Source organism: Sander lucioperca, chromosome 11, assembly GCF_008315115.2.
Source record: "Sander lucioperca isolate FBNREF2018 chromosome 11, SLUC_FBN_1.2, whole genome shotgun sequence".
NCBI lineage: Eukaryota > Metazoa > Chordata > Actinopteri > Perciformes > Percidae > Sander > Sander lucioperca.
In genome coordinates, this window is record NC_050183.1 from 33,623,682 (window position 1) to 33,644,137 (window position 20,456).

Below are 20,456 nucleotides of genomic sequence, written 5' to 3' on the forward strand. Positions count from 1 at the left end.
GCCGCTAGGGTGCGTCTAGATTTCTAGGCTAGACAAAACAGGGAGGGACTAGAAATTGTCTCTGTTGCTTTTTTTAATTTTGAGAGCGAGTTTCCCCACAATATGAATACAGTTTAATTATAACTTTTATTTTGTTGGTAACCGTTGTTGTATAGTCACAATATTACACTCAAGGGTTTGATTTAAAGCTCCATTGTGTAATTTTTTGAGTTGATTCTTATCAAAAACCCCTTTGTTCTTTCACAAATATGTGCTCATTCATGTGTAATTACTTCCACCAACTAATCAAAGTATTCTTGTACGCGTAGAATCTGCCATTCAGAATCATTCAGAATACATACGAGCGACTCGCTCGAATGACGGCCGTCATGTTGCGCCTCCATCTTTAAAATACATTAGCCAAAGAGGGACATACCTCCGCCTTTCGCGCTTTTAAAATCAGTGGCACCGTGAATGCCAGGGAATGGGAGAAGATAATGGAGTCGCCCAGGAAGTTTAAAAGAGAATTAAAACGACAACACGACAGGCAAAGCAACAAGACCAAAGTTAATATTGGAGTGGCTTTTCCAAGATGGAAAGAGCTCATGAGGAGCAAGGATTTTAAAAAGGGATGCCGAAGTTGCCTGCTTTCTTCTCAAAAGGTAATCCTGCCTATTTGTGTAAATTTGAAGTTTTATAGTTGCTTGACTAACTATAGCATGGTTGTGCATAACTCTAGAATGACGTCTAGCATACCTTTGTTGGTTATTTCTGTTATGCCCTCTTGGCTGTGAGTTTCTGTGTTGTTTTCTACTTGCTATTTTCTGTTATGCTCTCCTGTCAGTCTCTGTGTCGGCCCTGCCTCTCTGTGTCTCTCTGTTTTCCCCCCTCCCCTCCTGCCTGCGCCAGCCAGCTGATTGTGCACACCTGTTCGCCATCTCACCATCACTCCTCCCGCCGTACACACCTGCCAGTCATCAACTACAATCAAGCACAGTATTTAAACCCCTACTCACTACTACTACTCACCATCTTCGCTTGATCGTTGTTTCATCCTTCATGGTGACACAAGCTCCAAGCTCCTCAAGATTGCTATTGCATTCCCGTATTAGCCGTTTCTCTGTCCTAATCCCTTTCTCTGTGTTCTCTCCCTGCAGTCATTACTTCCATCCCTCTGTCTCCAGTCAGCTGGCCTCATCCTCCAGTCCCCTCCTCGCGGCTCCCTGCTCTACACTACCTCTGCTCCTCGCCTCTCCCCTCTCCTCGGCCCCCAGCTTCCAGCGCCCTTCCTTGAGCTCCTCGCCTGTTGTTTCCCCGTTCTCCCTGAGCTCCCTAGCTGCTCCCAGCCCCAGCCTGTGCCCGTATCCTGCTCCTTGGCATCCACCTCCTCACGGCCCCTCTCCCTTACCTTTTTCCTTCATTCCCAATAAAACCTTTTGTTTGAACTGAGTTGTGCGTTTGGGTCCGTTCTGTCACTCCCTGTAACAAAAATAACGTAAAACTATTATTACACTGGAAGGAACACTCACAGACAAAGTCGTACTTCTTGGAATAATACGGCCACCGTAGGAGTTAAAACATGCTCGGAATGGGGGGGGGGGCTTGAAAGAAATATTCAGGTGGTTGTCATATACAATTTCACCGCTAGATGGGAGAAATTCTTACACAATGTAGCTTTAACGACATACTATTGGCACTTCAGTGATGCTTACGAACCTCTGCGCAAGTGCCTCGGTCCTAGCAGCATCACTGAAACTGCCAATAATTACATTAAATCAAACCCTCTTGTGTAATAGTGAACTATAGGAAACGACAAAATCATATATCAGGGGGGCCCCTGTGAACGACATGTTTCCTCAGAATGGTGTTAAACCATAGACTGTAAATATTAATTATATAACATTATATAATAATGTTAATTATTATTAATTATTAATATAATATTAACAGTCTGTGTGAAACGGTGCGCAACGGGCTTTGAGTTATGTTTTGGTGGGTGTGTCCCTTTTTTATTGGCTGTGTCACAGGTGATACCCAATCAGTGTCTATAAACTTGTGGTAATAAAAAGGCAGAGCTTGCACACACAACAGAGTGTTCAACGCACCCCCGTTTCAGTTTTTAAAAAAAACGTGTTGCTACACATCCATGGTTTCTACGTTTTGTCGGGGCTGAACTATGGATGTATTAAGAGGGCTGAACGTAGCCCAGTTCCTGCTGCATGATACAGAACTGTAGCCTGGGAAAACCCTGACGAACTTCCGGCAAATTTGACATTTCCTCTGCAAGTCAGTCTGGCCAAGAGCCCACTCAAGCCCATTTCCAATTTTTCCAAATCAAGGCACCAATCACAACCGTTTACATGATGACGATAGCGCAGCGATGGCAAGCAGCTTTTTGTTTACATTCAACATGATGGCCACCGAACATGGATGTATTAGCCACCGAAGCGCAGCAACCCATTGATACCGCTGTCGCTGCTACGTCTCCCGGATTGTTGGTCTGATTGGTTGAAGGACTATCCAATTGCGCCCAGAGGCATTTCAGCGGCGTCCGTTGGTGACACCCCTTTGGAAATGAGCTGTGAATGAACCTTGCCCAGACCAAATAAGGTGGGGTGGTGGCAAGATGGCGTCGCAGTAACATCACTCTGTTGTCACTCTGCAATATGAAGTAGCAACACAAACTTTTTGAACAGTTAACACGAATTGAGTCAAAATTTAATCAAATGCTATCCTGATACTTGACTTGAACTTGGAGACTTCTTGAAGAAGATGTTTTTCTACGTGTTTCCTTACTTTTTTGGCTTTCTTAAACCTGGCTAAAGTTAATGGCTAATGCAAACCACTTTCTGATAACCCAACGGCTAACTTTACAAACAGAACGGATTGTTATTTCTTCTATTCGGCCATTAGTCCTCAGTTGACCCACATATTCTTGAAAAATTGACAAAGAGGAAGATATTAGCAGCATAATGCACTCATACGCCAAGAAGGCTCCGCAGGTCGAAGAAGGAGAGATGGAGGTAACTTTGCCAGAGCAGGAGGGCTCGGACTAGGAGCAACTGTTGCCAAATGTGCCGAAGCCGCGAGCCGCCAAGTAAAACATTTGATGACAATGAAGGTCAGTCTGTGCTCAACTCTGTTCTGCTAAAAGTAATGGAGAGAGTTGAAAAGATGCAAGAAGAGTCACTGAGGAGGTTGCAGTCGTTGGAGGCGACAGTTAAAGATAATACTTGCTCCATAAAAAGTGTCACTGACGCTATGAAATACATGGGGAAACAAATGAAAGAAGCAACAGACAAAGTTGAAACCCTAGAGAAAAAAGTTGGATTCCTGGAAACGGTGTGCTCTGTGACAGGTGTGCAATGAACTTGATAATTACAAGAGGAGGTGGAATCTATGTGTCGCTGGGGTCAAGGAACAAGCAGAAAATGTTTAAAAAAATGATGGTGGACATACTCAGCCAGGTCTCACCAGACATCGCAGACCAACTGGCCTTTTCCGTGGACATTGCTCACAGACTGGGACCCCGCTCAGGAGATGCACATTCCAACCGCCGTATCATTGTGCAGTTTCTATCACGAACCCACAGGGGGAAGGATGCCAGAACATCGACCGTACTCAAGGAAAGGAAAATCTAAATCTTCGTAGACCTGACTCAAGATGCGACAGATGCCAGGAACAAATTGTGGCCGCTGGTCGAACAGGCGAGGAAGGAGGGGAAGAAAGCGGGCTTCAGGGGACATTTCGCGCATATTGATGGTAAAAGGGTCACAGTGAATAACATGTAAGCGAGGCCTCTGAGCTGCTCTATATGCTTAGGCTTGCAGACGTTTATGCGTGAAAAATCGCGATTTATCGAAAACCTACTTTGCCAAACTCCTCCTAGACCGTACGACCGATCTGTACAAAAGGGGGCGCTACAAGTACATAAAGTTTATAGCTCATGAACGGCTCATCTGATTTTTACAAAATTTGATGGGTACCATCTAGAGCCACTCATGAGGCCACCCCTACAGTAAGGTACTAATTGGTCAAAGTGGGCGTGGCCTATGGGACCCTAATTGGTTTTAGCCCTTGGGCACATTTTTGACGGCCTCAATATATACGAAAATTTACAAAAATTGGCGCCCACATAAACACCTGGGAGATTTGCGAGACTGTACAGCGATTTGGCCCAAACCTGTAAGTGGGCTCCATAGCACCCCCTAATGCCTGGAAGGCCTTAACTTGGACATAGTTGCTCCGATCTTCACCAGATTTAATACCCATATTGCTCTAATCATTGCGGACATATTTCCCATTTACCTTCATTAGCTCCACCCAATCGGAAGGCGGGCATTTTTAATTATGCATTTTTCATGTGTTTTACATTCTTTCGAACTCATCCTAGGCCGTGATTTCAATCTTCTTGAATCTTTGCAGGTAGTATCTATTGACCCTGATGACGTAAAGTTATCCAGAGAATTTTGATAGTTGAAAAAATGCGCAAGTTACAGCAACTTCCTGTCTAAACAGGAAGTTGCGTTATCTTGGCAACAATTATTCCGATTGCCCCGAAACGTGACAAAGTTGTTCGTGGCCGGTTTAGCATCTGTGCCAAACTTGGCGTCAATCGGCCATTAGATGGCGCTGTTTTAATTTTTTTTAATTAATCAGCAAAATATTGATATATGGGAAACCTACTCTGTCTAACTACTCCTGGGGCGTGAGTCCGATCGGCACGAAATCTGGCATATAGACTCGGAGGACCCTCATGACAAAAAGTTATCAAAAGAATTTTAATAGCTAAAACTATGCGCAAGTTACAGAGGACCAACTTCCTGTAGGTGGGTGTCGAAACAGGAACGATTGTATCTTGCACACGGCTATTCCGATGGACGCAAAACTTAAGACAGTTGTTCCTCATGTGCCAATAAGGCTGTGTGCCAAATATGGCGTCAATCGGCCTTTAGATGGCGCTGTTTTCATTTTTTTTAATTAATTAGCAAATTCGCTTTGAGCGAAACCTACTTTTTTTTAACTCCTCCTAGAGCGTGAGTCCCATCTGCACAAAAACATACACGTAGACTCGGTGGACCGTCATGACAAAAAGTTATCAAAAGAATTTTGATAGCTAACACAATGCGCAAGTTACAGAGGACCAACTTCCTGTAGGGGGCTGTTGAAACAGGAAGTTGCGTATCTTACCAAGATTTATTCCGATTTACATGAAACTTAGAATGTGTGGTCTACATGTGATGTTGCGTCTGCCAGTACCCCCGACTGCAAGAAGGTGAGGGCCCGTTCATCGCTGCTTGCAGCTTTAATTATTTATTTTATCTTCCACTAGTGTGAATAAGTCACACCTCTGTTGTAAAGCTGTTAGAACCTAATATGAGTTGTATGAATGGTAGCAACTCTCCACTGATTGGATGACATGAATATGGGTCATCTGTAGATGGACATATAGGCCTTTTTGTTTTCAAGTTTAGACGTAATGCTCTCAATGCTGAATATCATTTTCTGGTTAGGACTTCAGAAAAGGTGGGTAAAACAGAAAAATGAAGGATACAGATAAAAAGCACAACTTAAAAAGACAGAATTAAATGTGTTATTTCCTTTTTGTGTCACAAATGTATGCTAGGTAACTAATTAAAGTTACTAATGGCTCTTGTAACTATACTTTAAAAATCAGTTTATTGTAAGGTCAACGGCTCTTTTATAGCCTAATTGGAGAAAAAAATGTCTTAACGTGTTTTCCTCATAGGACATAACTTTATTTTTGGGGTAGATTTCTCAAAATATTTATACAGAATTTAAATACATGCCTGTGGTCTTTTGCTAGGGGTTTGTTTTTTTTCTATTGCAGTTTATAACAATTTTCTAACTAGGTGGTTAGAGAGAATCTTGTGTATTTTTCCAGTTTTCAGATTATACTTGATATTGTTCTATGTCTTTGTCTTTAATGTCTATTATTGCCAGGGGTCTTAAAAATAGTGTGAAACGCAAGGCTCTGTTTTTGTTTGCAAAGAAAAATAAGACAGATTTTAGTTTTTTTCAAGAATGTCACTCAACAGCCAGTGACTGTAATTTTTGGAGGTCACAGTGGGGAGACAACCAGGGTTCGAATTTTATAACTTCAAAATTATCAATGGCCAATCAATAATCCTTCGATCAATTAAAACCAATATACTTTTTTAAACTACAACAAAACAAAGCAAAAACAAACTAGCATGTGATCTGTGTGTGTGTGTGTGTGTGTGTGTGTGCGTGTGTGCGTGTGTGTGTGTGTGTGAGAGAGAGAGAGAGAGAGAGAGAGAGAGCAAGTGGAGGGGGGGTGACGAAACCCGGGGGTTGCTCGGTCACGCCCAGATTAGCCGTTAGCTCATTGAAGCTAGGCTATGTGTTAGCTGCACAAAAGCTATTTAGCCTCAAGAGGGCGGTGGTGGGCTGTGTTTCAGCTCCACGTGGTTAAGTTAGCCAGTTAGCTAGTTAGCTCTCCACCCAACATGTTGCTGACACAAAGACGCTTCAAGGAGCGCAGTTGTTGGTACGTGTGTGTGTGTGTTTGAGCGGTTAGTGAAAGAGGAAAGAAAAAAAAGAGACACACTTAGATCTTAGTTATTGATAATGATCAGCCCTCTCAGTCACTCAGATCTGGACCAACGTGAAATTAGGGCAGACTCTGAGAATTTCGTCTGACTGAGGGAACGTTCATTATAACCACTCCAGTGTGCTAAACAGCTCATTCTCCGCGGAGATAAAACGGCTCCACCGGTCTACACCGCGGGGTGGCATTCTCGTCGCCTCGCGGCTGTGAACAGACGGACCGACGGAGATTATTATTATTTCGCCGAACAGTAACTAAACTCCTCAGTGGGAGAAGCCCAAATAGCATTTACAGTCTGAACAAGCTACATATTCAACACAACATATCAACAAATGCACCGTGATCAGAGTACATTCACAGAAATAGATTTGGCTCAGCGGTAATCATAGATTAATAAATCAAACACGCACCAGTAGCGCTTATCAATCGATTACATTAATGGTAAACAATGGCAACATTCTCCTTTACACATTGATAAACATACTATGTTCTATCTCTGCCCAGAACACTAAGCCTTACTGTATGTAGTCCATCAGTCCGTAGGTTTCCACGAAAAAAACAGAACGCAATCCAGCCGCTCGTCAACAGGCGCGGACAAGCTGGGTGCTCCTCAAGGCAGCGGGGCACAAGCTAGGTTGACTTGATGAGAGGAAAAGAAAAGCGGTGTCCACTGTTATACGATTTTCTGGTAGAGAAACGTTTTCTCTTCTGCAGTTTTGGAAACACGAGGTGTGTTTCCAGGATCCCTTAATTAAATCCACTTTGTTTCAAAAATGGAAGTTTTTAGCACAAGTGCTTGTGTGCTTCCTTCAGCAACGGGGTTGCAACTGAAGACAATAGTTTTTGGGTGCTCAGGCTGTTTATAGTTTAAGGCCCCATGCTGTGTTTGATGAACCTCTGAACCAATGGGAAGGATCAAAGTTACAGGAAGGTGCGAACCTTATCTGCAGCCCCATTTTGGGACTCTTCTCTTTCTCGTAGTTTGGTGACAAGGGCTGTGGGTTTTCCACCTAGGCCAAGATCTGTGTCTTGTCTCCAGAGGTCAGTTTAATCTGAGGCCTTTTTGGTTTCAAATCAGGTTTAACACAACTGCTGGTCCCAACACAGTTACAGAATGTGATGTTTCTACTATATGTGATATCCCTGTGAAGGATCAGGTTACATACCTGGGATCAATAATAACTAAAGACCACAATATAAGGAGTCCATTAAATTTTAGCCCAATCATTGAAAAAAACAATAAAGAAGTTAAACTCTTTTCTACAAAGAGACTTATCCTTGAGAGGAAGACTGTTCCTGACAAAAGCGGAGGGAATTTCCAGACTTGCTTATTTGGCGGCCTCTTTGGATGTTGATTGTGGGGTATTGAAAATAATTACCAATATGTTGTTTAATTTCATGTGGAAAAACAAAACTCATTTTGTCAAAAAAGTCTGTAATAATGAACACAAATCAGTGTGGGGGCTTACATTTTTTGGACTTCACAACTTTAAGCAACACCTTCAAAATCAACTGGTTCAGACAATTCATTAATAATCCAACATCACTATGGAATTTTATTCCAAACTATATTTTCTCTAAAATCGGTGTCCTAAATTTACTGTTATTATGCAATTATAATATTAGCAAAATCCCAATCAAACTGTCCAATTTTCATAAACATATGCTTTTGGCTTGGTCTCTCTTATATAAACATAACTTCTCACCTCATCGATATTACATTTGGCATAATAAGGACATTCTCTTCAAAAACAAATCTTTATTTTTTGAAAACTGGTACAGGAGTAATATTTTACTTGTTGGCCAACTCTATGACACAAATGGCAGACCGTACAGTTATTGAGATTTTTTGCGGAAATTTCAAATTCCTGTTTCGGTTAAGGAGTATGCAATTGTCTTTGATGCAATTCCTTCTGGAATCAGAAGGCATTAATTTCCCATGGCCACTGACTCACAATATGGATTTATCTGATACTGCTGTGGGGAGTTTATGCTTTTCGGCGGTGCGCCGGACTAAAAATAAAACAATTAGGACTCTATACCAAAAAGATATTGTTACTATTCCTTATATAATCCCATATTGGAACAGTTTAATAGAGAATGTCCCTTGGAAAAATGTTTGGTCTTTGCCTTTCAAATATATACTTACTAATAAAGTGAGAGAAGTTACGTTTAAATTAATTCACAGATTCTACCCAGCAAAGTGTGTGTAAGCAGTATAAACCAGATATGGAATCTGATTGCTCTTTCTGTAAAAGGTCAAATGAAGATATTTCCCATTTATTTTGGAAATGTTCCTACACAAAAAAATTCAGGTCAGATGTCCTTGAATTTATCCAAACCTATTTCGTTACGGATTTCTCATTTTGTTTTAAGGATGTTTTCTTTGGTGTGGTCGAGCTTAAGACAGACAAGGAAGGAAAATATTTCATTATTAATCTTTTATTTATACTCGCGAAATATCACATCCATCAATGTAAGTTCAGGGGCTCTAAACCTTTTTATTCCTGTGTTTGAGAGTGAAGTCAATGAATATTTGGACTCCATAGATATTCAAAGAACTGTAAAGCTCTGAAGACTGTGAATATATATTCAACACTTGTGACATCACGTGACTGAATGATATTGGAACTCTTCTAACTGTATATAACTGCATATTATTTCTGTTATTATGTAACATGTTTTTTGTTAAATGTATTTAATCATTCATGAATACTGAGTGTCGATGTTAATTAGGAAATAAAGTACATTTTGCGTTGCACACGGATACTTTTTAAGGTGCAATAGGAGAAACACATGGAGTGAGAAGTTATTCTCCGTGTGTGATGACAAGAGTTACTCATCTTTTGAGCAGAGAAGTAAAGAAGATGTTTTTCATTTTTGTTTTTTGAATTGGGTATTTGCAAGTGAACTCATTCCCTCTTGGTTATATGCAGCCAGCGAGGTATGTGCATTGTTTGTATTTCCCGAGTGTATTTGTATTTACCTCTTTATAGTGTATGTGAGCGTGTTTATCTTTTGTATTGTCATACTGTAGTTTGATGGTGGATTTCATTGACGGTGAATTGCCAATGACGGTGGATGTGATGGCGGAAAAAAGGATGACAGGAAGTGCAATAAATCCATCAGTAACCAGAACCATGGTGACGTTTATTTCCCAGAGGGAGTGATACTGTAAGTGATGCTATGATTTGGACTGCTTGTTGATTAGCCTTGCTGGACTTTGCAGACTCCCTGGGATATAATTTGTTTATGTATTTATTTTGTAGTTGTGTGTATGTGTACTTGTATGTGTTGTTTGTAACTGCAAATGCTTTCAATAAATTAATTGAAGGAAGAAAAAAAAAAAACCTTGTCCAGACCCACTCAGTTACAACCATAGACTAATATATACAGTCTATGGCAGGGGTGGCCAACCTGTGGCTCTTGAGCCGTATGCGGCTCTTTGCCTGCTCCTGTGAGGCTCTTACTGTGTGGCTGGGGGCTGTGTCATTGGTTGATTGTTGTTTTTAACTTTTCGGAAACATACAGTATTTCAGATAAGTAAAAAAAAAACACATTTGAATGTATCTGCCAATACTGCCAATACATTTGCCAATTATTTTAAAATGGAAAATAATGCAGCAGAGTTTTGAGGATAGATTCTGCAACCTGAGGAAAAACAGCGGCCACAGATCACCTTCCTCGTTAACCCTTTCACTGCTGAATCCGATTGTTTGAAAGCCCCTTTAGTGAGAAATGAGTGAGAGAGTTCTTCAAGTGGCCACAACCGAGTTTAAGCAAGACCTGAAAAGGATTGTGGATAACAAAGACGGTCAGGTTTCCCACTGAGTCAATCTAAGTGAGAAAAAAAACTATGAAAACTGCTATGTATTTATGACATGACATGACATGACATTAGATCTGGAAGACACTGTTGCTGTTGTAGTGTGGACGTGCCTGTGTTGTGTGGCTTTTTGCTATGGTGCGTTTTTTTTTGTGGCTCTTCATACCTAACTGGTTGGCCACCCCTGGTCTATGGTTACAACTGAGAAGGGTCTGGTGTCAACCAGGCTAACAGGACTGTATAAAGACTCTATTCAAGCTTTGACCGGTGGATGGCAGTAGTTCGTTTAACAGCATCTACACTGCCGGAACCAAGGAAGAAGAAGAAGAAGAAGAAGAAGAAGAGTGCAAGTTGCTAATGTTGGCTAACATTAGTTATCGTAGAGTGACAGCTGTGACACGGATGTCTCTTTAGGTTTTTGCTTTTGTCCATTAGCTTCAGCCGGTGTGCTTTATGTCGATAACACCCCAGTAGGTATTCAGTTCGCTAGTTAGCACCATGGCCAGCCTGCTTTCGATGCAAAGCTTTACATCTCTGAGGAAATCCGGAAGCGTAACTTTAATTCATTTAACTTCTGCTCTGGGCATCGATAAGCGAAACTACAGCAGCAAAAAAGGGTCTTCAACCGAGTATTTGCACCAAAGTGTTGTACCATCGATGCATTACCAGAAGAGTTTACCCAGGTAAGGAGCTAAATGTGAATTATTATTATTTTATTTTTTTTTACATTACCCTAGAATATCGCTTTCATTCAACATAACTGGTCTGTTTTGAATCTAAACTACCTTGGAGATGTCTGGTGGCTGTAGCAATGTGTTTCTAAGTTAAAGAAGGTGACCCATTAAGCTTTTAGATGAATGTAGGTGAAAGTGCACACTGGTTTTTGGTCGATGACCACTTGGGGGCCATCTACTGACATAACATTTACTGTTTGTACCGTTTTAAAAAATTGTTTAGGCTACCCATACCAAAGTTGGAGGATACTGTCAAAAGGTATTTAGCTGCGCAGAGGCCTCTGCTGGATGTTGACCAGTTCAGGTGAGTTTTTATAAAGAAAATCCACCTTTTTAATTTCAAATATTTAAAACTTACTGACCAATACTAACTACTTGAATCTTACCTGCAGCAATCTTAATTGTGTATTTTAGAACAACAGAGAAACTTGCAAAAGATTTCCAGAATGGTGTGGGGAAACAGCTGCATGAGGAACTGGTAGCTCAGGACAAAAAGAATATGCACACAAGCTACATATCAGGTGAATGTGCCATTCTGACAATAACTACTCTCAATTTGTGTATTTAACATACAGTCAGTAATTAATCTGGTCGAAAACTTATTTTCTTTCAGGCCCATGGTTTGACATGTATCTTTCTGCTCGCGAATCTGTGGTGCTGAACTTCAACCCCTTCATGTCCTTCAATCCTGACCCTAAAACGGAGTACAATGACCAGCTTGTGCGGGCGACAAATATGGTTTGTTCGGCAGTGCGCTTCATGAAAACACTGCGAGCCGGATTACTGGAGCCAGAAGTTTTTCACCTCAACCCGGCAAAGAGTGACACAGATGGCTTTAAAAGGTTTATCCGCTGGGTACCGTCTTCACTGTCTTGGTATGGAGCTTACATGGTGAATGCTTACCCCCTGGACATGTCTCAGTACTTTCGCCTCTTCAACTCAACTCGGATTCCCAAGAGTGGTAGAGACGAGCTCTTTACTGATGAGAAAGCACGACATCTCCTAGTTATGAGGAAAGGCAACATGTATGTGTTTGACATTGTAGACAGGGATGGTAATTTGGTGAAGCCTGCAGAGATCCAGTCCCACTTGAATTACATTTTGTCTGACCTGACGCCAGCGCCTGCCTTTCCTCTCGGAGTCCTGACCAGTGAAAACAGGGATGTGTGGGCTGGGCTGAGGGAGAAGCTGACAGCTGCTGGAAATGTAGAGGATTTACGGATTGTTGACAGCGCCCTTTTCTGTCTCAGTCTGGACGATGAAAGCATGAGGGACCATATTCAAATTTCCCATAACATGCTGCATGGCGACGGCTGCAATCGGTGGTACGACAAGTCCTTCAGCATCATTCTGACCAAAGATGGACAGGCAGCCATCAATTTTGAGCACTCCTGGGGCGATGGCGTAGCAGTGCTTCGCTTTCAAAATGAGATCTTCAAAGACACAACGGAGCAGCCACTGGTACACCCGGGCTCTGCTGCTGCTGCTGTGGATTCAGCCTCTGCTGTGCGCAGACTGCAGTTCAACCTGGACCGTGAGCTAGAGAATGGCATCAAAAAAGCTAAGGAGAACTTTGACTCGGCTGTATCGAAACTCACCATTGATGCAATGGAGTTCAAAAAAGGTGGCAAGGAAAAGTTAAAGAAGAGCAAGTTGAGTCCAGATGCTATAGCCCAGCTGGCTTTTCAAATGGGTTTTCTGAGGCAGTATGGACAGACAGTAGCCACATATGAGTCCTGTAGCACTGCGGCGTTCAAGCATGGGCGCACAGAGACCATCCGGCCAGCCACCATACACACTGAACGATGTTCACGTGCCTTTGTTTGCCAACCAGGCCAACACAGTGTGGAGCAACTACAGGCTATGCTGAGTGAATGCTCTAAATATCATGGACAGCTCACCAAAGAAGCAGCTATGGGTGAGTACAGGACATTTCAACATGTATTTAAATGGTTGCAACATGAAACACCATCAAAACTGCTCTATATTCTTATGCAAGGATGAGAACATAGATACGAATTGCCCGCAATATGTTTTTTTTCTTTTAATAAGCATGGAACGTTGAACAGTCAAACACAGAACATCTTTCACAAAAGCTAAAGTTATGATAATAAAAAAATATCCTGTATCTTAAATCTTTCCTGTAAACTGAAATTTCTGATATGCCTCAGGTCAATTGCAGTATCTACATATTGCACCTTCTATGATCATGTTAAATGAAGTAATACAACATAAATGAAAAATCCACTGAAAATAGGACATTTCTGTAAACAATCTGTGACTAAATATTCACATTCGATTAATCATTCTTTCAAATCGCGATTTTGATTTGAAAACAATTTATCTTTCAGCCCTACACTTAACCTTTGCTGTTGGTAATTTTTATAAGGGGCTTAGGTAATTTATTAACAGGAAAGAATGTATATCTACTAAGATAATGACTGGGTTGCACCAGTTAATCTGTGCACAAGACAAAAATATTTTAGATTAAAGGGTAAATGGGCAATTGAAGACAAAGCTGGTCTCAAAACACACACACCTTTGGTCTGCTGTACTAATCACTTCTTTTATTGCTCTCACCAGGCCAAGGTTTTGACCGTCACCTGTTTGCCCTAAGATACCTGGCCTATTCAAAGAACCAGGCTCTGCACAGCCTGTACACAGACCCAGCTTATGTTGCCATCAACCACAACATCCTCTCCACCAGCACCCTCACCAGTCCAGCTGTGAACCTTGGTGGCTTTGCCCCAGTGGTGCCTGATGGGTTTGGTGTTGGCTACGGTGTCCATGACGACTGGATCGGCTGCAATGTTTCCAGCTACCCGGCTCGCAACGTCCACGAATTCCTGCAGTGTGTCTACAAGTCCTTAGAGGACATTTTTACTGTCCTGGAAGGAAAGCCACTCGGCTAACAAACAAGTGTTTTGCCATTATTCTAAGTTCCCAAATTGCTGATTAACTTCTCTGGGAAGTTTGGAACTTTAAATGTATTTCTAGAATGGGTTTGGATATTACTGTAGGTACAAACGGGTGATTTTGTTAATTCATAGAAATTAATGTGATGTTTCTAGTGTCCACCTTCGACTGCGGACAGAAGTCATAACATGTATCATGAAAACCAAATTGAATATAAAATACTGGAAAAAATGTTAGCTTTCCACTTAAACTGATTAAATCCACTGGCTTTCCAAGACCGTCTCCTAAATGTGGAGTTGTCAGTCCGAGCCGAGTTTGTTTCCCATTTACAGAGCCAGGGCTTTGTATGAACACTGGATTTGTTTTCAGCCCACACAGAGACATCTAGCAGACCTTGAGGAGATATTCGCCTAATTAAACAAAGTATATTGGATTAGAATAGCTGACTCCACCTTTAAAGGTGCTCTAAGTGATGTCACATGTTTTTTAGGCTACAACATTGTCACATACAGCAATCATCTCCTCACTATCCGCTAGCTGCCGGTCCCCTGAACACACTGTAAAAAAACGCAGTCTCTGTAGACAGCCCAGGCTCCACAAACAGCATAAAAACAAACTGCGCCAACCTGCACCACGAAACAAACCGACACAAGGATTTGGGGGTGGGTTTTTTTTTTTTTCCAGAGTGCTGGTCATATTTACTGGGCTTGTCAGATGTAGATTTTCTCTGCAATACAGATTAGTTTAATGAGTCAGACTGTGCCTAATCAAAATGTGATTTTTAACAGCGCAATTGCAGTGAGTCACTGTAATAACTATTAGTTTTATTAATGTTAATATTATTCATGCTTAGTGTTTGAATGTATTTTAAATTAAAACTCCATTACATTTGCTCCATTTTTCCATGTGTGTTGCAAGAACATCTTCCCATTTAAAATAGCTATTTCACTAAAAATGTTATTTCTATACACAATGTAATAGAACAGACAATACAATTCTCATTAGAAATGTTAAGACTGTTAATACCAGCAAAGGACACTTGTAATGAAATACAAGTAGCTTAGACAAGCAATACATTTTTCTGACCCTTTTTATTTAAAATAAACAGTTCCACCAAAAGCAAATGTACAAATGCGGTACAACAAAACATTAGCTAAAGCAATTAAAACGATCAAATTCCACATTTAGATAGGCTTGATCTTGAAATGTAGGCCGATGAGACTGAAGACCAGGCATTTCAGATCTTGCACCAGGTAGTAGAACACGCGAAGACCTTCAGGGTCCCTGAAACAATGCAATTTAAAAAGTTAAACCCTTTTGTTATTGACAAATATACAGTGCCTACTAGGCAGGGCTCAATGCTAACTTTTTTCCCCAAGGAGCACATGTGCTCCTAAGTAGAAAAATTTAGGAGCGCATTGAGAATTTTAGGGGCGCAATGAAAATGTATCAAATGTGTTTTTCTTTCAGTAAAGAGAGACAACCATGTAAAACTAAATGTAGAGAAGTTCATGGGAGGTACTGGCGGCCACATCTGCCTTTTGTATGTTTTCTGCTGTGTTTAGACTCCACTACATTCAGGAAGTGCCTTTTTTAAGTGCAGATACAATAGAAAGGGGAGTTCATATATATGACTTCTTGAATTTGTTGATGAAAACCATGTGTAGCAATAAATAACATTGAGGAGGTGACGCATTGTGATATCGAATTGGATAGTTGACTAGATATTAGTAATCGAATCGTGAGACCAGTGAAGATTCACACCCCTAGTGCCTACTTTCCCAACTCCTGAATAAAGCGCTTACTTTGACTGGTTGACGTCAATCAAAGAGCCAATTTTGGAGGTTGTGAATGAAATGTGCTCGTCTCCAATGACGATCTCCAATTCCTGTGAAAATTAGGACAAAAACGGGCAACTTATTTTTAAGGCTTCAAAAACGTCTGGTCAAATTATCCAATGCAGAGTTGATTTACTACAGTCCTACTACAGAACTAGAGATAACATAGGTCTGATGGTGAATTGAGTCACAAACCTGTCTGCCAACTCTGTCAGGAGGCGGCCACAGAGCATCATCTTCCTTGGTGATCTCACTGTCATCAATGATTCTCTTCAGCTCCTCCATCACACTTTTGTGTACATATGCCTGGGTTGGTACACAGAACAAACATGAGTTTTCATCAGTTACACTTTGTACATGTGTGAAGCTGGGCCATACATTTATAACGTGAGAATATATACATTTTTAGATGTTGATTATCTAAATACGTGTACTGTGTTTTAACAGAAATAATATCTCTGCTTGGGTGATCATCATTATAAAGCCCCTTAATAAATGAGCACTACACCCATCCCTTGTTACATACAATACTGCATGAAAGCACTTTGAAACAATATCTCAGAAAAATACCTGCTATGCCATTTATAATGTCAATGAAAGACAACGACAGAAATCCAAAAATCATGGACTTCAAATTATTCAGTTACTCCAACAGCAACGTGTTTATAATTATGACTTACCTCTTTCCTGATCATGACGTCATTCTTGTAGTTGCTGTTGTTTGCGTACCTCAGTTTACCTGCAAAAAAATGTTCTATTTACAGTGGAAATTCAAAACAATGCATCACTTTAACCAAACCCATGCGTTTGTTAACGTTACCCTACAGGCCACATGGCGCCTAACGCTCAGGATATATTACTTTTAACATTACTGCATTTATAATTAATATTTTTGCGGTATGAATTTAGTCTAGACATCAACTCTTATCATTAAAGTGGAAACCAAAGAGATAATTTGGCGCTCGCAACTCATTTTAAATCCGCTGCGGCCTAGCCATTACCGGGTGGCTAGCGAAGTTAGCTTAGACGCAGGAGAGCTAAAACATTCGTATTACCGCCAAACTGAACTTACCGTCAGGTCTGAATTCAAATTCCAGGAACTCGTGTCCAAACTTTCCCTTGTGCCCAACATAATACCTCAAATAGAAGTCACTTGTTGACATCTTTACTCTCCAGAAAGTACTCTTTCTGGTGAAGTCTGCGTAACAAAACTCAGCTAGCAAGAAAAGCTAGTGAAGTGTCTCACCATCAATATACGCATGCGTAGAGGGTCACCCGGTTTTTAAGACTTTTGTGCCCCGAAATTTGTCTTTCAGGAAGTTCTTACTATATACTTAGGACCGTATTTATCATGGTTGTATTAAAGATTATTATGCGAATGTTTAATAGCATTAATATGCTATGGACGAGGATTTACTATCCCTGAAATAAATTCATTAACATTATACTCATACTCATCATACTCAAATTGCCATATTAAGCTGAGTGAAATGTACATAAAGTAGGGTTTTATCATTGAATTTAGAGTCTATCACATAGACTGTGGTCTAACAATACTCAAATCCATAATTCCATACAAAAATACTGTGTCTCATGGGCAAACTTCACATTCACGAAGCGAGATTTCTTCAGTGTCAAAATATAAAACTTAATACGTTTGTGAATATATTTATTTTGAACTTTTCAGTTTGATTTCTTTTTACCTTTCAGTTTTTGGTCTGATTTGACTCCAGTTCAACTTACTTTAGTTGTTGGTCCGAAAATATTATTACTTCTTTAATTAAGCAGTCACTGGTTAATGTTGGTGGTTGGTTCTGCTCAGGATTTTATCGTGGATGTGATTATATAATATGTTATAAGAGAAGGACTTCATACACTGTCTGAAAAAAGTTCTGCCTGAAAGACGCTACTCAGGTTTGTCATCCTATGACTTTAACGGTCGTCGCATATTACTAGCGTCATCACTTTCCGCTCCTAGGATCGGTCTTGACTACACGTGTGGTTTTTATAAACGTTTACCCATGGCAGGCTCATTTTCTCAGGAGCTAGAGGATTTGTTGAATCCTTTGCCTAAATTTGCAGATCCAGAGGATGACGATGACGAGGCGACTAAAGCCAAAGTGATAGAAAGATTCAACGAGGACGACGATGAAGATGGGGGCCTAAGTGCACTGCGGAAGCACAATACATCTCTGCTCTCAGAAACGGACAGACGGTATGTGGGGAAGACAGTCTCTCGTAAACAGCTACTGATGGATATTGATGAATCTGGTGAGGAGGAGGGCAGCATAGAAGAGCAAGATGAAGAAGAGGATTCTTTAGGGGATGAAGAAGCTGATGATGATGATGATGATGAAAATGAGGAGTCGGTGGGCAGTGATGCACAACTAGGTGCTCAAATTGCATTTCCTCAGGGAGTGGACTTCCACAAACTGACAGAGGGCATGGATGACCTGGGAGTGAGTGAAGATGATGACAGTGGCGAGGAGACTGAAGGCAGCGATGAAGATGACGACGAGACGGAAGACAATGGTGAAGACGACGAGGATGAGAGAACTGTCCGCACATTTTCTCAAGAGAAAGTAGACGAAGAAGTTGAGAAAGGGGATGCTGTGAAGAACCAGCTGGCCCTGTGGGACCAAATGCTTGAGGGTCGAATCAAAATACAGAAAGCTCTGGTGACTGCCAACCAGCTTCCACAGCCGCTGACCTTCCCAGAGTTCAAGAGGAGAGGTGGAGCCGAACTTGCGGGGGAGCTGAAAAACACCCACAAAGCTTTGAAAGCTCTTCAAAGATCCCTCCTTGAGCTTCACGACCAGACGCTGTATCAGAATGCAAACACGAGGAGCATCACTCAAGGGAAGACGAAAACTCAGGGTGAAGACGAGGAGATAAACAGTGATGATAATGAGGATGAAAAAGGGTCTGTGCAGGAGGACGGCGCGCCTAAACGAAAACTACAGATGGCAGAGTACCCGGACTTCATGGCCAAACGGTTTGCTGCTTTCCAGCCTTACTGTAATGCCACGTTGCAAAAGTGGCATGATAAAACCAGACTGACTATGGGCAAAAGCAGCAAGGGTTTTGGGGCGTTCGACAGAAACATATTGACCCAGGTGGAGCAGGTGATGATGGACAAGGAAAGGCTGGTGCGACGCACCCAGACCCGACGCTCAGAATACAGAGTCCTGGGAAAAAAAGAGGCCTCTGTTCTCACTTCTGAAACTGTCTCCACAGAGGGAGAGGAGGTGGAACAGCTGAAAGCAAACACACATCTAAAGGATCTGGATGAAGATATATTTGATGATGATGATTTCTACCACCAGCTTCTAAGAGAGCTGATTGAACGCAAGACAAGTGCAGCTGACCCCAATGATCAGGTGGCTATGGGCAGGCAGTGGCTGGCCATCCAGAAATTGCGCAGCAAGATCAAGAAGAAGGTAGATACCAAAGCCAGCAAGGGCCGTAAAGTCAGATTCCACATCCACAGTAAGCTGGTCAATTTTATGGCTCCTATTGACCACAGCTCAGTGAGTGACGATGCACGCAGTGAACTGTATCGTGGCCTCTTTGGTCAGAACTCCACAATCAGGGAGTGATGTGAAGGAGAGACTGTGGGGGCACATGCTAAAGTTTTAGGATGTAGGCAGTGCCTTTTCTTCACCCTTGAATGACGCAGAGTAGCAGTTTGTGTTAGGACAGAAACTGGGCCTGCTTTTTGGCATGAGAAGCTTGACAGAATATGGACTTGCAGGGGACATAATTCTTCATTAATACATTTTATACAGAGCAACATTTTCAGTTATGTCTTTTTGCCTGAGCCATGAGCAATTTTTGATAAAACATGCAATACATGAGTGTTTCCAACAAAACAAAATGCCTAATGACTGTTAAGTGGATTTAAAGAAAAACAAAGTATATCTATTTTTTCTTCTATCACCAAGTCTCATATGATTCAAGTAAAGTGTGCACTTCAAATTGTATGACCTTTTCTTTAAAAAGTGAACTGTACTTACTTATGTGTCCCAATTCCATACAACATGGAAACTGTATGGTATACTTATATCTTAATAGCATACTGTTTTCCAGTAACTATACAAGATTCAACAAATTTCACTGCTTTAACAGGACACGATAAAAAAAAACCTGCATTTTTAGAATGAACCTTATTGGCAGTGACAGATAAACAGCAACATTTTCCAAAAAAAAAATGTAGTTTTTGTTAGGTTTTTCACTATCACAAAAAAAAAAAAAATACTGGATATGGCTTTTTCATAGCAGAAATTATGACTTGTCATACACAGTGTTCAAGTCTTATTACTTAAACTTAGTGTGGAAGAAGCTAATTCAAGCGGTTTATCTAATCCTTGCCTGCACCCCCAAATTTCCACAAAAAACAAGAGGATATGACCAAAGGTTGCTACAGCCTCATTGCCACTACATTACTCCACAGTATTTGGAAATTAAAAGCAAGTTAAATGTTCAACCTTACAATATAGCACCAATCATGTGGCATTTCTCTTAATGTCTAGATTTAGAGTTAAATAGAACAGTTAAAAAAACAACAACAC

General features: G+C 41.1%; 3 protein-coding genes across 4 annotated transcripts; 2 read left to right on the plus strand and 1 right to left on the minus strand.

Moving 5' to 3' along the window:
* The first annotated feature begins 10,708 nt into the window (after positions 1-10,708).
* cpt2 (carnitine palmitoyltransferase 2) lies at positions 10,709-14,340 on the plus strand. Its single transcript, XM_031318064.2, has 5 exons — positions 10,709-11,080; positions 11,355-11,435; positions 11,546-11,652; positions 11,745-13,049; positions 13,715-14,340. The coding sequence occupies exons 1-5, from the start codon at positions 10,896-10,898 to the stop codon at positions 14,041-14,043; spliced, it is 2,007 nt and encodes a 668-aa protein (XP_031173924.1). The 5' UTR covers positions 10,709-10,895; the 3' UTR covers positions 14,044-14,340.
* Positions 14,341-15,119: 779 nt separating this feature from the next.
* On the minus strand, positions 15,120-17,173 carry magoh (mago homolog, exon junction complex subunit). Its single transcript, XM_031318070.2, has 5 exons — positions 16,958-17,173; positions 16,566-16,624; positions 16,081-16,191; positions 15,853-15,935; positions 15,120-15,331 (listed from the first exon to the last, which is right to left on the minus strand). The coding sequence occupies exons 1-5, from the start codon at positions 17,046-17,048 to the stop codon at positions 15,232-15,234; spliced, it is 444 nt and encodes a 147-aa protein (XP_031173930.1). The 5' UTR covers positions 17,049-17,173; the 3' UTR covers positions 15,120-15,231.
* Positions 17,174-17,812: 639 nt separating this feature from the next.
* Positions 17,813-20,432, plus strand: aatf (apoptosis antagonizing transcription factor). 2 transcript variants are annotated; one of them, XM_031318066.2, is made up of 2 exons: positions 17,813-18,242; positions 18,420-20,432. In XM_031318066.2, exons 1-2 carry the CDS (start codon positions 17,907-17,909, stop codon positions 19,482-19,484), a joined length of 1,401 nt encoding a protein of 466 aa, XP_031173926.1. In that variant the 5' UTR covers positions 17,813-17,906; the 3' UTR covers positions 19,485-20,432. The 2 variants fall into 2 exon arrangements, with proteins under 2 accessions (XP_031173926.1, XP_031173925.1); XM_031318065.2 differs by having other exon boundaries at positions 17,814-20,432.
* The last annotated feature ends 24 nt before the right edge of the window (positions 20,433-20,456 follow it).

Excerpts from the sequence above, each read along its gene's own strand:
- aatf (XM_031318065.2), top strand. The coding sequence starts at position 17,907 with ATGGCAGGCTCATTTTCTCAGGAGCTAGAGGATTTGTTGAATCCTTTG.
- magoh (XM_031318070.2), bottom strand. The coding sequence starts at position 17,048 with ATGTCAACAAGTGACTTCTATTTGAGGTATTATGTTGGGCACAAGGGA. Across the intron at positions 16,625-16,957 it reads ATTTGAATTCAGACCTGACG|GTAAACTGAGGTACGCAAAC; the intron begins GTAAGTTCAGTT and ends ATTTTTTTGCAG. Across the intron at positions 15,936-16,080 it reads CTGACAGAGTTGGCAGACAG|GAATTGGAGATCGTCATTGG; the intron begins GTTTGTGACTCA and ends TAATTTTCACAG.
- cpt2 (XM_031318064.2), top strand. The coding sequence starts at position 10,896 with ATGGCCAGCCTGCTTTCGATGCAAAGCTTTACATCTCTGAGGAAATCC. Across the intron at positions 11,081-11,354 it reads TACCAGAAGAGTTTACCCAG|GCTACCCATACCAAAGTTGG; the intron begins GTAAGGAGCTAA and ends AAAATTGTTTAG. Across the intron at positions 13,050-13,714 it reads CACCAAAGAAGCAGCTATGG|GCCAAGGTTTTGACCGTCAC; the intron begins GTGAGTACAGGA and ends TGCTCTCACCAG.